General features: G+C 50.7%; 2 protein-coding genes across 5 annotated transcripts; one reads left to right on the top strand and one right to left on the bottom strand.

The window, feature by feature from the left end:
• Positions 1-1,719: 1,719 nt before the first annotated feature.
• ankrd39 (ankyrin repeat domain 39) lies at positions 1,720-3,247 on the bottom strand. The gene is made up of 4 exons (XM_076025642.1): positions 2,800-3,247; positions 2,544-2,647; positions 2,247-2,450; positions 1,720-2,090 (listed from the first exon to the last, which is right to left on the bottom strand). Exons 1-4 carry the CDS (start codon positions 2,945-2,947, stop codon positions 1,941-1,943), a joined length of 606 nt encoding a protein of 201 aa, XP_075881757.1. The 5' UTR covers positions 2,948-3,247; the 3' UTR covers positions 1,720-1,940.
• Positions 3,248-3,597: 350 nt separating this feature from the next.
• On the top strand, positions 3,598-9,382 carry kctd9a (potassium channel tetramerization domain containing 9a). 4 transcript variants are annotated; one of them, XM_076025641.1, is made up of 13 exons: positions 3,598-3,812; positions 4,550-4,671; positions 4,779-4,822; positions 4,916-5,012; positions 5,143-5,201; positions 5,720-5,848; positions 5,941-6,008; positions 6,110-6,205; positions 6,571-6,720; positions 6,820-6,925; positions 7,612-7,745; positions 7,949-8,705; positions 8,783-9,382. In XM_076025641.1, the coding sequence occupies exons 1-12, from the start codon at positions 3,765-3,767 to the stop codon at positions 8,063-8,065; spliced, it is 1,170 nt and encodes a 389-aa protein (XP_075881756.1). In that variant the 5' UTR covers positions 3,598-3,764; the 3' UTR covers positions 8,066-8,705; positions 8,783-9,382. The 4 variants fall into 4 exon arrangements, with proteins under 4 accessions (XP_075881756.1, XP_075881754.1, XP_075881755.1 ...); XM_076025639.1 differs by having other exon boundaries at positions 7,949-8,709; XM_076025640.1 differs by having other exon boundaries at positions 7,949-8,715.
• The last annotated feature ends 3,918 nt before the right edge of the window (positions 9,383-13,300 follow it).

Here is a 13,300-nt window from a genome sequence, read left to right as displayed (position 1 = left end):
TGCCTACCTTGAAGCCCCCGATGCGTTGGTCCCTCTTGAACTCCCTGCCGTTCTTGTACCACTTGAGGGTGGGGGTGGGGTTCCCATTGGCCCGGCACCTGAACTTGGCTGTCTTTCTGAAGGGGACAGCGTAGAGCTTCTTCATCTTCTCCGGGTGAACCCATGTGGGAGCCATGGCTGAGGAAGGAGAAGAAAACACAGTGGGGGTGGGGTGGGATCCATTTCCCCTCCAAAAAGCGACTGAGAATGTTGGCGTACCTTCATCATCGCTGGCAGGCAAGCAGCAGGTTGACGAGACCTGGAACAGCAGCAGGAGGAGGAGACACGTCCAGCCACTGGACCTCCAGTCAGACCTGTGAGTGCAGAACCACAGGGCAGAACCACAGAGGAAGAGTCAGCAAACATTGCAGCACAATGACACATTTCCCCAATAGAACAGAAGCAGAAAGGAAATGAAACTTCTAGTTGTTGTTTTCCTGGAAAGACAAAGAAATCAAACGCGTTAAAGCTGTGGTGTGACGTCACAATCCACAACATTCAACACTTGCCATTTGTCGTTCATGTCGGCGTGGTCCATCAAGCAGAAGGAGCAGAAGCTCCTCGATGGTTCTTCTCAGCCGGTCCCGCCTGTCAATTCCCAAAACCCTTTATGTTGTTTCCAACTTGTTCCCATGCAATGTTTCAGAACAGTGGGCGGTTTGCAGAATCAAACTTGGAACTTTGAACCTTGGAACTTGCCTGTCGAAACTTTCAAAAAATAAATACTGGAACAAATCAACATGTTTATTCAAGATTGATTGGAGAGTTTAAATATACAACATTTTGGAACAACTTCAATGCAAGAAAAAAAAACCACTGCAGGATAAAAGTTAGATGAAGTCGATAAAAGATTGTAAATATTTATAAAAACTCTCGTAAAAACCAACTCCCCTTTATCACAGTTAACAGAGCCACCTAACACCAGAGGTCGCAGATGTACTGACAGTTGTGTCAGAAATGTGCTGAAGTTTTGTTAGTTTTTTTTGCCATGAATCAAACAATACATTCCCTCATTTTGCAAAAATGAAAAAAAAGTGCCTTCGCCCTACGACAGCTGGGATAGGCTCCAGCAGACCCCCGTGACCCTGAGCTCGGGACTAAGCGGGTATGGAAAATGAATGAATGAATGATGAAAAAAAAGTACTCAAAATACCATAGTTTTGCAGCGCAACCAATATGTTGTTTGTAATTGTAATAGTTTAGAGCAGTGAGTCATTACTGGATGTTGACCCTTATAATAACAATAACCAATGTTATTTTCCAAATGTTTATTTTTATCTGTCCTGAAAATGTACTGAACAGTGACTCCAAACCCAGGTACTCTAAAATAATCTCCAATCACTAAAATATCATCCACACGCATACTGAACTCCACAACATCAGAGATCAAATAGCTCAACTTCAAGCAACAAGCACTAAAATAAATAAGTGAATTACTTTGAACTGAATTTGTATCTTTCAAAGACCTTTGAAATGTAAAAGTAACTCATGTTTTTCCAGTGTAAGGAATAGAAACAGAAAGTAGTACAGATATTAAGTGCTGATGCCTAAAAAAAATCTACTCAAGTACAATAATGAAGTATTAGTACTTTGTTAACTTCCCATCTCTGCCAAACACTGACCATGAAGGACAATCAGAGGAAAACTGGGGCCACAGTCATCAACAACACAAACATCAAATAATGATCAGTTCAAGTCTTTATTGTCTCTGAGGTTTAATTTGGTTCGCAGCCATGGCAACAATTCAACACAAAGAGTGAATAAAAAAAACAGTGACTTCAGTTGTCACCATATCAACGGCTGGACTCTTTGTAAGCCACGAGGAGACAGGAAGTTCCTGAGCGGCTGAACAGCGCTCAGCTGAGTGAGGGGTGATTGTGGCACAGGTGCAGGGTCAGAGGTCACGGCGGTGGTTTGAGGAGCTCCTGCAGATCCTGCTGCTGCGGTGCCAGCTGGTAGGGCAGCTGCAGCCTCCTGTTGGGCCGGCTGCAGAGCTCCGGACGCTGCTGCAGGAGTAGCCGACACACCTCCACGTGGCCGCGTTCTGCTGCCTGCGCACGTCCAGAGACACACACACACACACACACACACACACACACAGGTCACCCACAGAACATCGCCGTCAGGCTACTCCAAATTTTAGAAGCCATCGTGTCCCACGGGTCAGAAGGTTTGCCCACGCCTGTCCTACGCCAACACTACTCCACCTTGTGCAGAGGGGAGGCATCGTCGTCGTCGCACAGCGCCGGGTCGGCGCCGTGCCGCAGCAGCAGCCGGACCACGGGCAGGTGACCGCGGTAGGCCGCCCGGTGGAGGGGCGTGGCTCCGCCCGGCGTCCGAGGGGAGGGGCAGGCGCCGCTCTCCAGGAGGAAGGTGCACAGGTGGAGGTGACCGCTGCGACTGGCGTAGTGCTGAGGACAAACACAGTGAGGATTGATGGAAACACCAGGGTCAGCCTAGGGTCTAACAACTAACAAGTGTGTGTGTGTGTGCGTGTGTGTCACCAGAGCCGTGTATCCTGCAGAGTCCCTCAGATTAGGGTCGCTGCCCTTCCGGAGCAGCGAGGTGACCCTGTCCAGGTCTCCATCCATGGCTGCAGACCAGATGCCTGCAGGAGAGAGAGGGTCATGACATGAGTGGACACGTGATGTGATGTGATATGTGTGTGTGTGTGTGTGTGTGTGTGTGTGTGTGTGTGTGTGTGTGTGTGTGTGTGCGTGTGTGCGCGCGCGCGCGCGCGCATGTGTTCATCGTACCAACCTCTCTCAAAGTCCATCTCCTGGAGGCTCTGCTGGACCCCGGCAGAGGAAGCTGGATGGGAGCAGCAGGTGCACTGCTGTCTGTCGGCGGCCATCGTGTGTCGTAAACTCACAACTGAAGCGCTGAATCCACAGGATAATCTCAGCATGGGCCGTCCTGGAGCCCCTTTAACAGTGGCTGTTGCGTGTAGAATGACACACTGGTTCTGATGACAACATCCAGCCAGCAACAACAACAACAACAACACCGCGCTGCGTGGTCATTTCCGGGTTTTTCTGCTTCTACGTGGACGACTTCGTCGCCGAGTCGACTGTCATTTCAAACCGGCGTTCAAATCAAACGGTGCCGGTCCGGTTCGCATAGTCCAAAGAGGACGCTCGAGAAAGAAGTTGAGAAGCTGCCCGTCCTGGAAAATGTGAGGCGAACCTCTCAGCAAACCTGCTACGTTGCCAGCGAGTGACGCAGGACTCTCGGGCCAATCGGAGAGAAGCATTCTGCCCGGCGACGTTCGCAAGCTGTCGTATTTTTTTTGGGACGTTTTAGTTCGAAGAGGCGACGTGAAATTAACTTGCTGATAACTGCGGAAAGCCCCACTTTCCGTCCTCCGGAAGGTCCGCGGTTTACCGTTTGCCCACAAGAGGTACAGTGCCAGTCAATGCAGTGTCCAGACTGCTCGATAAAGCCCGAGCCGGCTCCTCCCGGCGTCAGGTCAAACTTCAACGTTTGATTTTTCCCGACGGTCCCTGAACGCGCCTGTCGTCTCATGCGGTGGTTGCTGTCTGATGCTGCTATCAGCTACTAGCAAGAAGCTTGACTCGGCATCGGCAACAACAGCAGCAGCAACAGCAGCAGCTGGTTGGTTGGTTGGTTGGTTGGTGGTGGCTAGTTTAGCTTAGCTTAGCTGGCTAAACGCCGCCTCGTCTGCGGAACTGTGAGCGAGCACTTCAAACCAAAGCGCCTAAAGAATGAGAAGAGTCACCTTGTTTATTAACGGGACGAATAAAAATGGCAAGGTGAGTCACGGCCCCGGCAGGCGGGCTCGCCCCTCTCCTCCTCCTCCCCGCCACCGAGCGGCTATCTCTCTCTGTTGCTAATGCTAATCGGTTATTTGTAATCTCACCAAGTCGAGCTGAGGTCAAGTGAAGTCGAGTTGGTGGAGGTTAGCATTGGATGACTGGAGGGAACTGGAGCAGACACGCAGCTCGCCAGTGACCTTCCTGTCTGCCGCCCATCACCACCACCTTCTCCTCCTCCTCCTCCTCCTCCACCACCTTCTCCACCACCTTCTCCTCCTCCTCCTCCTCCTCCTCCTCCTCCATCACCTTCTCCTCCTCCTCCACCACCACCTTCTCCTCCTCCTCCATCACCTTCTCCTCCTCCACCACCACCTTCTTCTCCTCCTTCTCCTCCTCCACCACCTTCTTCTCGTCCTCCTCCACCACCACCACCTTCTTCTCCTCCTCCTCGTGCTCTCTCCTCCTCCTTCTGCTTCTCCTCCTCGTCCTCCTCCTCTTTCTCCCCCCTCTAGTCCTTCTACTTCTACTCATCCTCCTCTTCCTCGTCCTTTCTCCTTCTACTCCTCTTCATCATCCTCTTCTTCCTCCTGTATTGTTTGTACCTAGGTGACAATTGTATTATATTTACAATTTTATATTTTTGTATTTATTCTGTGAAACACATTTCTTTGGCAGGACATTTCCCATATAAGTAGCTTCTTCTTCTTCTCCTCCTCCTCCTCCTCCTCCTCCAGGTGGTAGCAGTTTACGGCACCTTCCCCGACCTGCTGTCAGTCGCCAGCAACAAATTGGGCATCAAAGCGGCGTGCCTGTACAACGCCAAGGGCGGGCTTATCGATGACATCGCCCTGATCAGGTGAGCTCGCACACACACACACACACACACACACACACACACACACACACACACACACACACGCAGCATGGTCGAATACAGTGTGTGACTCGCGTTGTCCCCGGCAGGGATGACGATGTCCTGTACGTGTCAGAGGGGGACCCGTTCAGCGGTAAGACACACACACACACACACACACACACACACACACACGCAGCCTCCTCCCTCTAATCCAGCAGAGATACTTGTTGACCTTTGACCCCAGACCCCCAGACTGAAGCCAGACTTGCTTCCGGCCAGCATGGCGCTCACAGTGATTGGCTGACCCTCAACATCGGCGGCCGCTCCTTCACCACCACCAGGTGGGCGGCGGCTTCCTTCCTCATGCTCCCACTTTGTAGCCTCCGTTTATTTTCCCTTACTCACAGGAAGTCACTTGGTGTCATGGCGGTCGCCCTGAACGCACCCTCTTCTTCCTCTTCTGTTGTCCAGGAGCACCCTGGTCACCAAGGAACCGGAGAGCATGCTGGCCCACATGTTTCGGGAGACGGGTGAGTTTTCCAGGGAGAGACAGTAGCTGCGTTTCCATCACCCCTAGAACTGTGCCAAACCTAAATATGGCAATAAAACCTGGTGATGGAAACATCTCAGCTTGGACAAACCTCTCCAATATTGCCCGAAAGGTTTTGACTCTCATCAGGAGGTTTTCCACACGGATCCATAGAGAGGAATATCACACCAGTGTCATGGAAACACTTTTGTGGCATTGACACGAGAGTACGGGGTCACGTGACCAGTTCACTGACCGGTGACAATGGCCCGTTATGATTGGACGGAGGAGGAGACGGAATATTTTTTCCAAGTCGTCATAGAGAAAAACAGAACAAGCATTCTGGAAGGCACGCAGACGCAAACAAAGAAAAGCAAATTCAGTGGAAACACCTGAGTGGCAATTAGATAATAGATAATAATTAGAAATATCGCTTTTATTTTGCGAAAAACTGTCATGGTGCTGTGGAATCCAGCTGACCACCAGGTGGCGCCATTGTTGTTGTTGTCGCTGCTCCAGATGTGTGGGGCAACACGAGGGACGAGAGCGGCGCCTTCCTCATCGACCGCAGCCCCGAGTACTTTGAGCCCATCCTCAACTACCTGCGGCACGGCCAGCTCATCATCAACGAGGGCATCAACATCCGAGGTGAGACCCGACCCCCCTACACCCCCCCCACTTCCTGTCTACATATCTTTTGGGTGACCGGGCGAGTTCCGTGCACTCTCGCTGTCTTGCAGGCGTCCTGGAGGAGGCTCGTTTCTTCGGCATCGAGCAGCTGGCCGAGCAGCTGGAAGCAGCCATCAAGGTGAGCGGAGCAGATGGAGGTGCACCTGCCGCGTGTATCACCACCACCACCACCACCACCACCACCACCACTCAACTGCCGCTTCCACTCCCTCCAATCAGAACTCTCAGCCGCCCGAAGACCACTCCCCCATCTCCCGCAAGGAGTTTGTCCGCTTCCTTTTGGCCACGCCCACCAAGTCCGAGCTGCGCTGCCAGGTACGGCCTCACGCGGCGCTGTTTTTGCCTCTCAGCTCGACACCTTCTGACCGCTTCCTGTCCGTTTCCTGTCCGCTTCCTGTCCGCTTCCTGTCTGCTTCCTGTCCGCTTCCTGTCTGCTTCCTGTCCGCTTCCTGTCCGCTTCCTGTCTGCTTCTTGTCCGCATCCTGTCCGCATCCTGTCCGCATCCTGTCCGCATCCTGTCAGCTTCCTGTCCGCTTCCTGTCTGCTTCCTGTCCGCTTCCTGTCCGCCTCCTATCTGCTTCCTGTCCGCATCCTGTCTGCTTCCTGTCTGCTTCCTGTCCGCATCCTGTCCGCTTCCTGTCTGCTTCTTGACCACTTCCTGTCCGCTTCCTGTCTGCCAGGGCCTCAACTTCAGCGGCGCCGACCTGTCCCGCCTGGACCTGCGATACATCAACTTCAAGATGGCCAACCTGAGCCGCTGCAACCTGACGCACGCCAACCTGTGCTGCTCCAACCTGGAGCGGGCCGACCTCTCCGGGGCCAACCTGGATGTGAGACGCATGCACGCACACAGACGCACGCAGACCCTCCTTCCCTGCTGTGAATTAGCTCCAGAATGCCAACTGCTCTGCTAACTGTGTCTTTTGAAGGGCGCCAACCTGCAGGGCGTCAAGATGCTGTGCACCAACGCCGAGGGGGCGTCGCTCAAAGGATGCAACTTTGAGGATCCGTCTGGGCTGAAGGCCAACCTGGAAGGTGACGTAGCGGCGACCGACGGCTCCCCCTGCTGGTGGAGTCGTCCACCGCGGTAGCGATGCACTGCAGCTGCATCAACACAGGCATTAGCTACACTGAAAAATATTTAGTGTGTTCTCTGTTCTAAACAATCAGACATTCTTTTATTAAGGAATAACTGTGAGAACATAAAGAGGCAGCACAGAAATCACATTTCATGGACTCGGTACAGACAATAATGCTGCGACTCTTGACGTGCGGCCTTTGTGTGACGGTGTTGAGCCGGCTTCCTATATAGACTCCGCCCTCTTCGGTCGTAATGGATGCAGGTAGAGGAAGGGGAAGTACGAAGGTGCGCGGAGGAGGAGGGGATTTTCCACAACACGCTGTCTCGCTTTTTAAATGAATGAATTATTAAACCCAAGGAAAAAAATAATACTGTGAGAATGGAATCATGCCTGTAGACTCGAGAGGGTCCCTGAGTGCAGGATGGAGGATGGACGGATGAGATTATCTCTCCTTTTAATTCAGAATAGTTCAAGTTGTGAAGTCAGTTTGACCTGACTGGAGAAATGAAGACTGTAGAACAAAATACTGCCAAGACCAAAACAAAGCAAAGCACTGAGCCGTGCCAGTGTTTTCCTCAGGGTTTTAATCCCCACAGGCCTGTGTGTTACCTCATGACCGTGTGTGTGTGTGTGTGTCAGGTGCCAACCTGAAGGGTGTGGACATGGAGGGGAGCCAGATGACGGGCATCAACCTGCGTGTGGCCACTCTGAAGAACGCCAAGCTGAAGAACTGCAACCTGCGGGGGGCCACGCTAGCCGGAACCGACCTGGAGGTGGGCGGCGCCACCTACTGAAACAATTAATCAATCAATAAAAGCCTTCACATTAAGCCAGGCGGGAAGCAAATAAAAGTCGATGGATTGATTTGTAGCCTGATTTAAAAAAAAATGAAAATGACCTTTTATTGTCGACGAGCTCATCGCATGACGACGTCTGTAGAAAACCAAAGTCTTGTCTGTCTCGTCCGTCCCTGCAGAACTGTGACCTTTCCGGCTGCGACCTGCAGGAGGCGAACCTGCGCGGCTCCAACGTGAAGGGAGCCATCTTCGAGGAGATGCTGACACCGCTGCACATGTCGCAGAGCGTCAGATAACTCCGGGGAGTCAGGTGGCAGGGCGGGGGCGTGGCCGCGGAGGCGGGGCCAGTCTCCTCCTCCTCCTCCTTGTCCTCCTGCCCCTCCCCCACCTGTGCGGAGCAGTTTGTCGTAACGCACATCCGCAGCTTTCCACCCCCACCCGTTTTAGCTTTAAAACTCGTTGCACTAGGGTTGGATCCAGGGCGGCGGTCTGGTCCTGCAGGCCCCGCCACCCCCCCCCCCCCCCCCGGGTTTCACCTGCAAGACGGCACCAAATATGATAATAATAATAATCATATAATGATAATAATGATGGCCAACCTGCTGGTTTGAGCGACTGATGTTGGCGGGGAGTCTGACTTCAGCAGGAGGCAGGACCACACACCCACGCCCCCCCACCCTCCACCAGCCAAAGCCATACTGTTAGCACGGCCTCAGAGGCCCCGCCCACGCCCCTCCCCCTCACAGCTTTTCTCTTTCTTGGGGATGCAATACCAGATTCACAGCTGTGCCGCCTCTCTCTGCACTTCCTGTTTCTCCCTCCGTGACTTCCTGTCAATCTACCTCTCTTGTTTTGGAGGCGGGGCCCCTGCATGCATCTCCCCTTCCCCCTCCTGCAGCGCCGCTGCTCAGTAGCTCCACCCCCAGGTGTGTGTGTGTGTGTGTGTGTGTGTGTGTGTGTGTGTGTGTGTGTGTGTGTGTGTGTGTGTGTGTGTGTGTGTGTGTCCAGTGTAGACGTGTGTCTGTAACCGTGCTTGCAACCCCACAGTCCCGATCGTGCTGGTTTCTCTGCATGTGTGTGTTTCACATTTCTGCGGCCGAACTTTTTTTGCGACGCTGCATCACTCGGCTGCAACCACGAAGGCAATCAGGCGGGCGAGAGGAGCCGAGTGCGTATTTATTTGCTGACATCTCGCCCAAGGGTCACGTACAGGAGCGACCTGCTGCCACCCTAGGAAAAAAAACAGGGCTCAGTATGAAGTTATAACGTGAAACTATCACAAAATAACACCATGGTTTCAGTTTTAATGTGAAAATTATCACGAAATAACACCATGGTTTCAGTTTTAACGTGAAAATTATCACGTAATAATGTGATAATCGTGACAGTTTCATGATGTTTCGTGATAATTTCACGTTTTAACGTGATACTGACTCCTGTTTTTTTTCTTGGGTGGCAGCAATGCACTTCCGTGGCGAGGGGGGAGGGTAGGATGGGGGGGCTGGGGCTGGGGCTGGGGCCCCCCCCAAGATATATTGCACTTGACAAGTGGAAAAACTATTTCCACCAAAGACTGTTATGAATAAACTGCTATGAAGATGAAGAAAAAAAAATGTTTGTCTTTTTTATTTTATTTTGTAACACCATACCTTCAAAATAAAAGCATGAGTTTTCACACACCATCACGCTGATTAACTCGACTGGAAAAACCTCTCCTCCTGTCCTTCAAATGGAAGTTGAGAATCTAAAATACATAAAAATGTTCAACTTTTCTACCTAATCTGTCACTTGTCATTCAAATGATTATGATTGCGAAGCAATTACATTTCTTGGCTTGAGCTACATCATCAGCCAAAGAGTATTTCAATCAGTTGTGCTTGTACAGTCAAACTGTACCACCGACAGCAGATCAACCTTCTGAAGTGAATGCAGGATGACCTCATATTTCCATCACAGATGTCTAATTAGCTTTGAACTCACTGTTTGCAGAGGCTGAAGTTGCCGAAGAGCAAAAAATGAGAAAGGACAGGAAAATTCTGAGTGCTCAACGTCTTCTGACCTCATCCAGTGCCATGAAACACGATCTCTTCACGTAAGATGACGTGACAGCAGCAGGTGGCGCTGTAGCTGATGTGCAATCCCACGTTGCGACGACCGGCTGAGCCGCTCTGCTGAGCCTTTAAAACCACCGCCGCAGCCTCAGTGGGCGGAGACGAACCAGAGGAAGGCGCCCACCTCCACCTGCTCAAACACAGTCTGGCTGCTGTTCCCCCTCTGGCCTGTGGATGGCACCACCGAGCCTGCCGCTGTGCCTGCTGCTGGTCGGCAGCCTCCTCTCCCAGGCCTGCTGCCAGCACTGGTCCTACGGCGGGAAGAGGGCTGCCGACCACGTGTTGGACACACCAGGCACGGTGAGCAGCAACTTGACGCTTCACGGCCCCAGAAGGGGGCGCTAAACTCCAATTCATTGCTGATGTTGATGCTTTTTAAAAAATATATTTTTGGTCTTTCCCTGGGGCTGCACGTCCACTTGGGGGCGCCGTCGTGCTGCGTCCTGGGCTGCGACCAGAGATCATCTGCTGCTGCTGCTGGAACTATGAGAGGATTCCTGGTAAATTTGGCTGCTATTTCTGCTTTAAAAACCAGAAATCTACATTCATTCATTCATTCATTCATTCATTCGCTTGTTCATTCTTTCATTCATTCAACAGTGCGTGGCTTCCTCCTGGAGTCCAGGATTTAAAAAAGCTTTAAATGCTTTGATTGAAATGTGAATGTTGAATTCTAAAGTGTTGCGTGAGCTTAACTCCCTGCTTAGCAACCTGCAGTCAATAATCCCTCTGCAGAAGAAAATCGATGTGCAGATTTTAACCTGCTGCTGCTCTTTAATCAGACTCAGTGCTGTTTTCTTCCAGGACGAAGCCGCCAGGAGGGAAAACAGACACCAAAAAAATCCAAAAGTCCAAACACATGAAAAATGATGATACAGACAACAACAACAACAACAACAACAACAACAACAACAACAACAAACGAGCTTGATAATAAAATGATCAACTCAGCAACCTTTTGTTTTTTTTTGTGTTTTTTTTTGGTGGTTATTCTGATGATAAAAATGATCTAAAAAGAAGTGAAGAACATTATGGAAGCGCATTGCATTCATTGGATAAAAAATAAAAAGGCACTTCATCTCGTAGTTATGAGAAAAGATCTTGTAATTATGAGATCAGGATCTCTTAATTATGAGATCAAAGGAAGAAAAAGAGAACGTCTGTAAACCTTTGCTAATCAGTGGGCAGTGATGGTGCTGTTGCAGTTAATCTGCTGTCACCACCTTCTGGGTTTGAGACACTGGGAAACATGGAATAAATATTAATATTCAACGCTGCGCAGGTGCGGGAGCGCATTGCGAGATGCTGAGTTCATAATGACGAGATCTCTTCTCTGACTTCTGAGATGCCGAATTTCTTTTTTCGTCCAGTGGATGCAGTGCAGTGATGATCCTGCTGGGTTTACAGCCGAGCTGCAGGAGCTGCTGCCGCTGTTTGTGTGGCATCATTAATAAACAGTGAGAGCAGGAGGTGAGACAGACGCCGCGGCTCTCTGCTGGAAGCTCTCCGCTCCTCCTCACAAAACCAGACAAGAGTTGAAGGGATGAAGTAAAAATGGGGAAATCAAAATTGACAAACAAACAAACAAACAAACAAACAAACAAACGCCTCTAATCATCCCTTAAACGGAACCTGACCGAACAATTTTATTAATGCGATTAAAAAAGAAGGGTTTTCTCTCAGCCTCCCAGTGTCCAACCACCAGGGGGCGCCAGAGAACAGCCTCCCCGAGGCTGCTCCTCTCTTTTCGCTCAGGTGTTACTTTTGCTATTTGCTTGGTGGGAGCTGGCCGGCAGCTTGCGATCTGTTTCTGTTTCCTGGTTGACTCCCCCTTCAGATTGGGATGATTTATTACAATTTGCAGTGTTTGTTCGCCAGGATAATGCACAGACGGGGTTATTGTCCTCCCTCGGCCGGCGGCCTGTACAATCTTACCCCCCCACCCTGCCCCTCCTTGCCCCCGCCCCCCCCACCCCCAATGGTAAACAAGCGGCGTCACGGTCGGACGGACTGGAGGTGGGCGATTCCCAGCAGGAGACACACGCATTCAAACAAAGCCAATAATAGTCCCAGTTCGATACAACAGCAGGTGGCTGTGTGTGTGTGTGTGTGTGTGTGTGTGTGTGTGTGTTTGCCCTGTATGGAAAGCGATGTGATAAGAGGCCGAGAGAGGGCGAAAAGTCAACTGCCGCACAAAGAATATTTACTCCAGATTATTCACAGCCGCCGCCACTGCTGCCTTCCCTGTAGCTACAGCTTCAAACACGAGAAGACCAGAAACGTATCGCTGAGCGCTTTCTTCTTTATTTACGTGTCTCTCTCTCATGCGAGGCCGGCCGAGGGGCCCCTCGGCTCCTCCTGTCGACTATCACTGGCATACTGAGCTCGATGGGTGATAAACGCAGAGCAGAAGCTGCGGCAGCGGATTGGTCGAGCTTTTCTTTTTCCCGGTGAAATGATTGAAGTTGCTGTTTAATGTTTAGGGGTTTCCAGGTCAGCTGCGTCAACTCTGCCGCCCCCCACTGTGTGACGTGTCGCCTGGAACCAGTCTGAGGTCAAGTCACACATTCTGGCTGCCAATCAAGATGGATCCTTCCGCCCCCCCCTTTTTTTTTTATTGGCATTAAAGTCATAATTGCGCGAACCAAACTGATCACAAGCGTAAATGAACAACGTTTGATGTTGAGTGAAGCAAACTGAACACAACACGACAGGCTGAGAGTCGAGGATAAATTCTCTCTCACATTCACCTCCAATCAAATCTTTTATTTATTCAGCCGGTTCTGATCGGGCCAGTTGGAGAAAGAGGCGGAGCTAGAGCCAGGGTTGAGCTGTGACGGGAACAAGAAGCTGCTCCCATCGTGTAAATAGTGTCTCTTTGCAGAGCTAAAGGGCTAGTAGACTAAGGGTGAATTCCAATTCCTCCCTTAACCCTCAATCTCAACCCTCAATCTCAAAAATGCGCACTCCCGCGAGGTGCAAGTGCTGTCCCGATTCTAAGAACGTCAAGTTGAGGGACGAGTTTAAGGGATGTATCGCCCTCAATATTGAGATTCTCCGGCACCACCCTTGGCAGTAAGGGCTACCCAGAAGGCATTGCGTATTTTCGCCAAGACATCTTCGAAAAAGATTGCGATGTAAAAGCGAGCTACAAATGGAAGTATTTTCTTAGTTAATAAAGATATAAATATCACGAAACCATTTTATTGTCTTAGTTTAAGACTTTTTTATGGATTATTGACATCGTTGTTGCGTAACATTTTTTTTTTTACTTTACGAGGTTTGTCAACCGGACCGGCGGTCCCGGCTTCACGTTACTTGTGTACCTCGTTGTGAAGCGAAGGAGGACTTCTTCCTTTTTCGCCGTCTTTCACTTTTTCTCCTTCTTCTTCGTCGTTGTCGTCTTCTTGACAGACTGGA

The sequence above is a fragment of the Nelusetta ayraudi genome, unplaced genomic scaffold (assembly GCF_046127955.1).
Source record: "Nelusetta ayraudi isolate G7.1 ecotype Tasmania unplaced genomic scaffold, CSIRO-AGI_Nayr_v1 ptg000018l, whole genome shotgun sequence".
NCBI lineage: Eukaryota > Metazoa > Chordata > Actinopteri > Tetraodontiformes > Monacanthidae > Nelusetta > Nelusetta ayraudi.
Note: the sequence above shows the minus strand (reverse complement) of the source record. Positions and strands in the feature narration are given on the sequence as shown.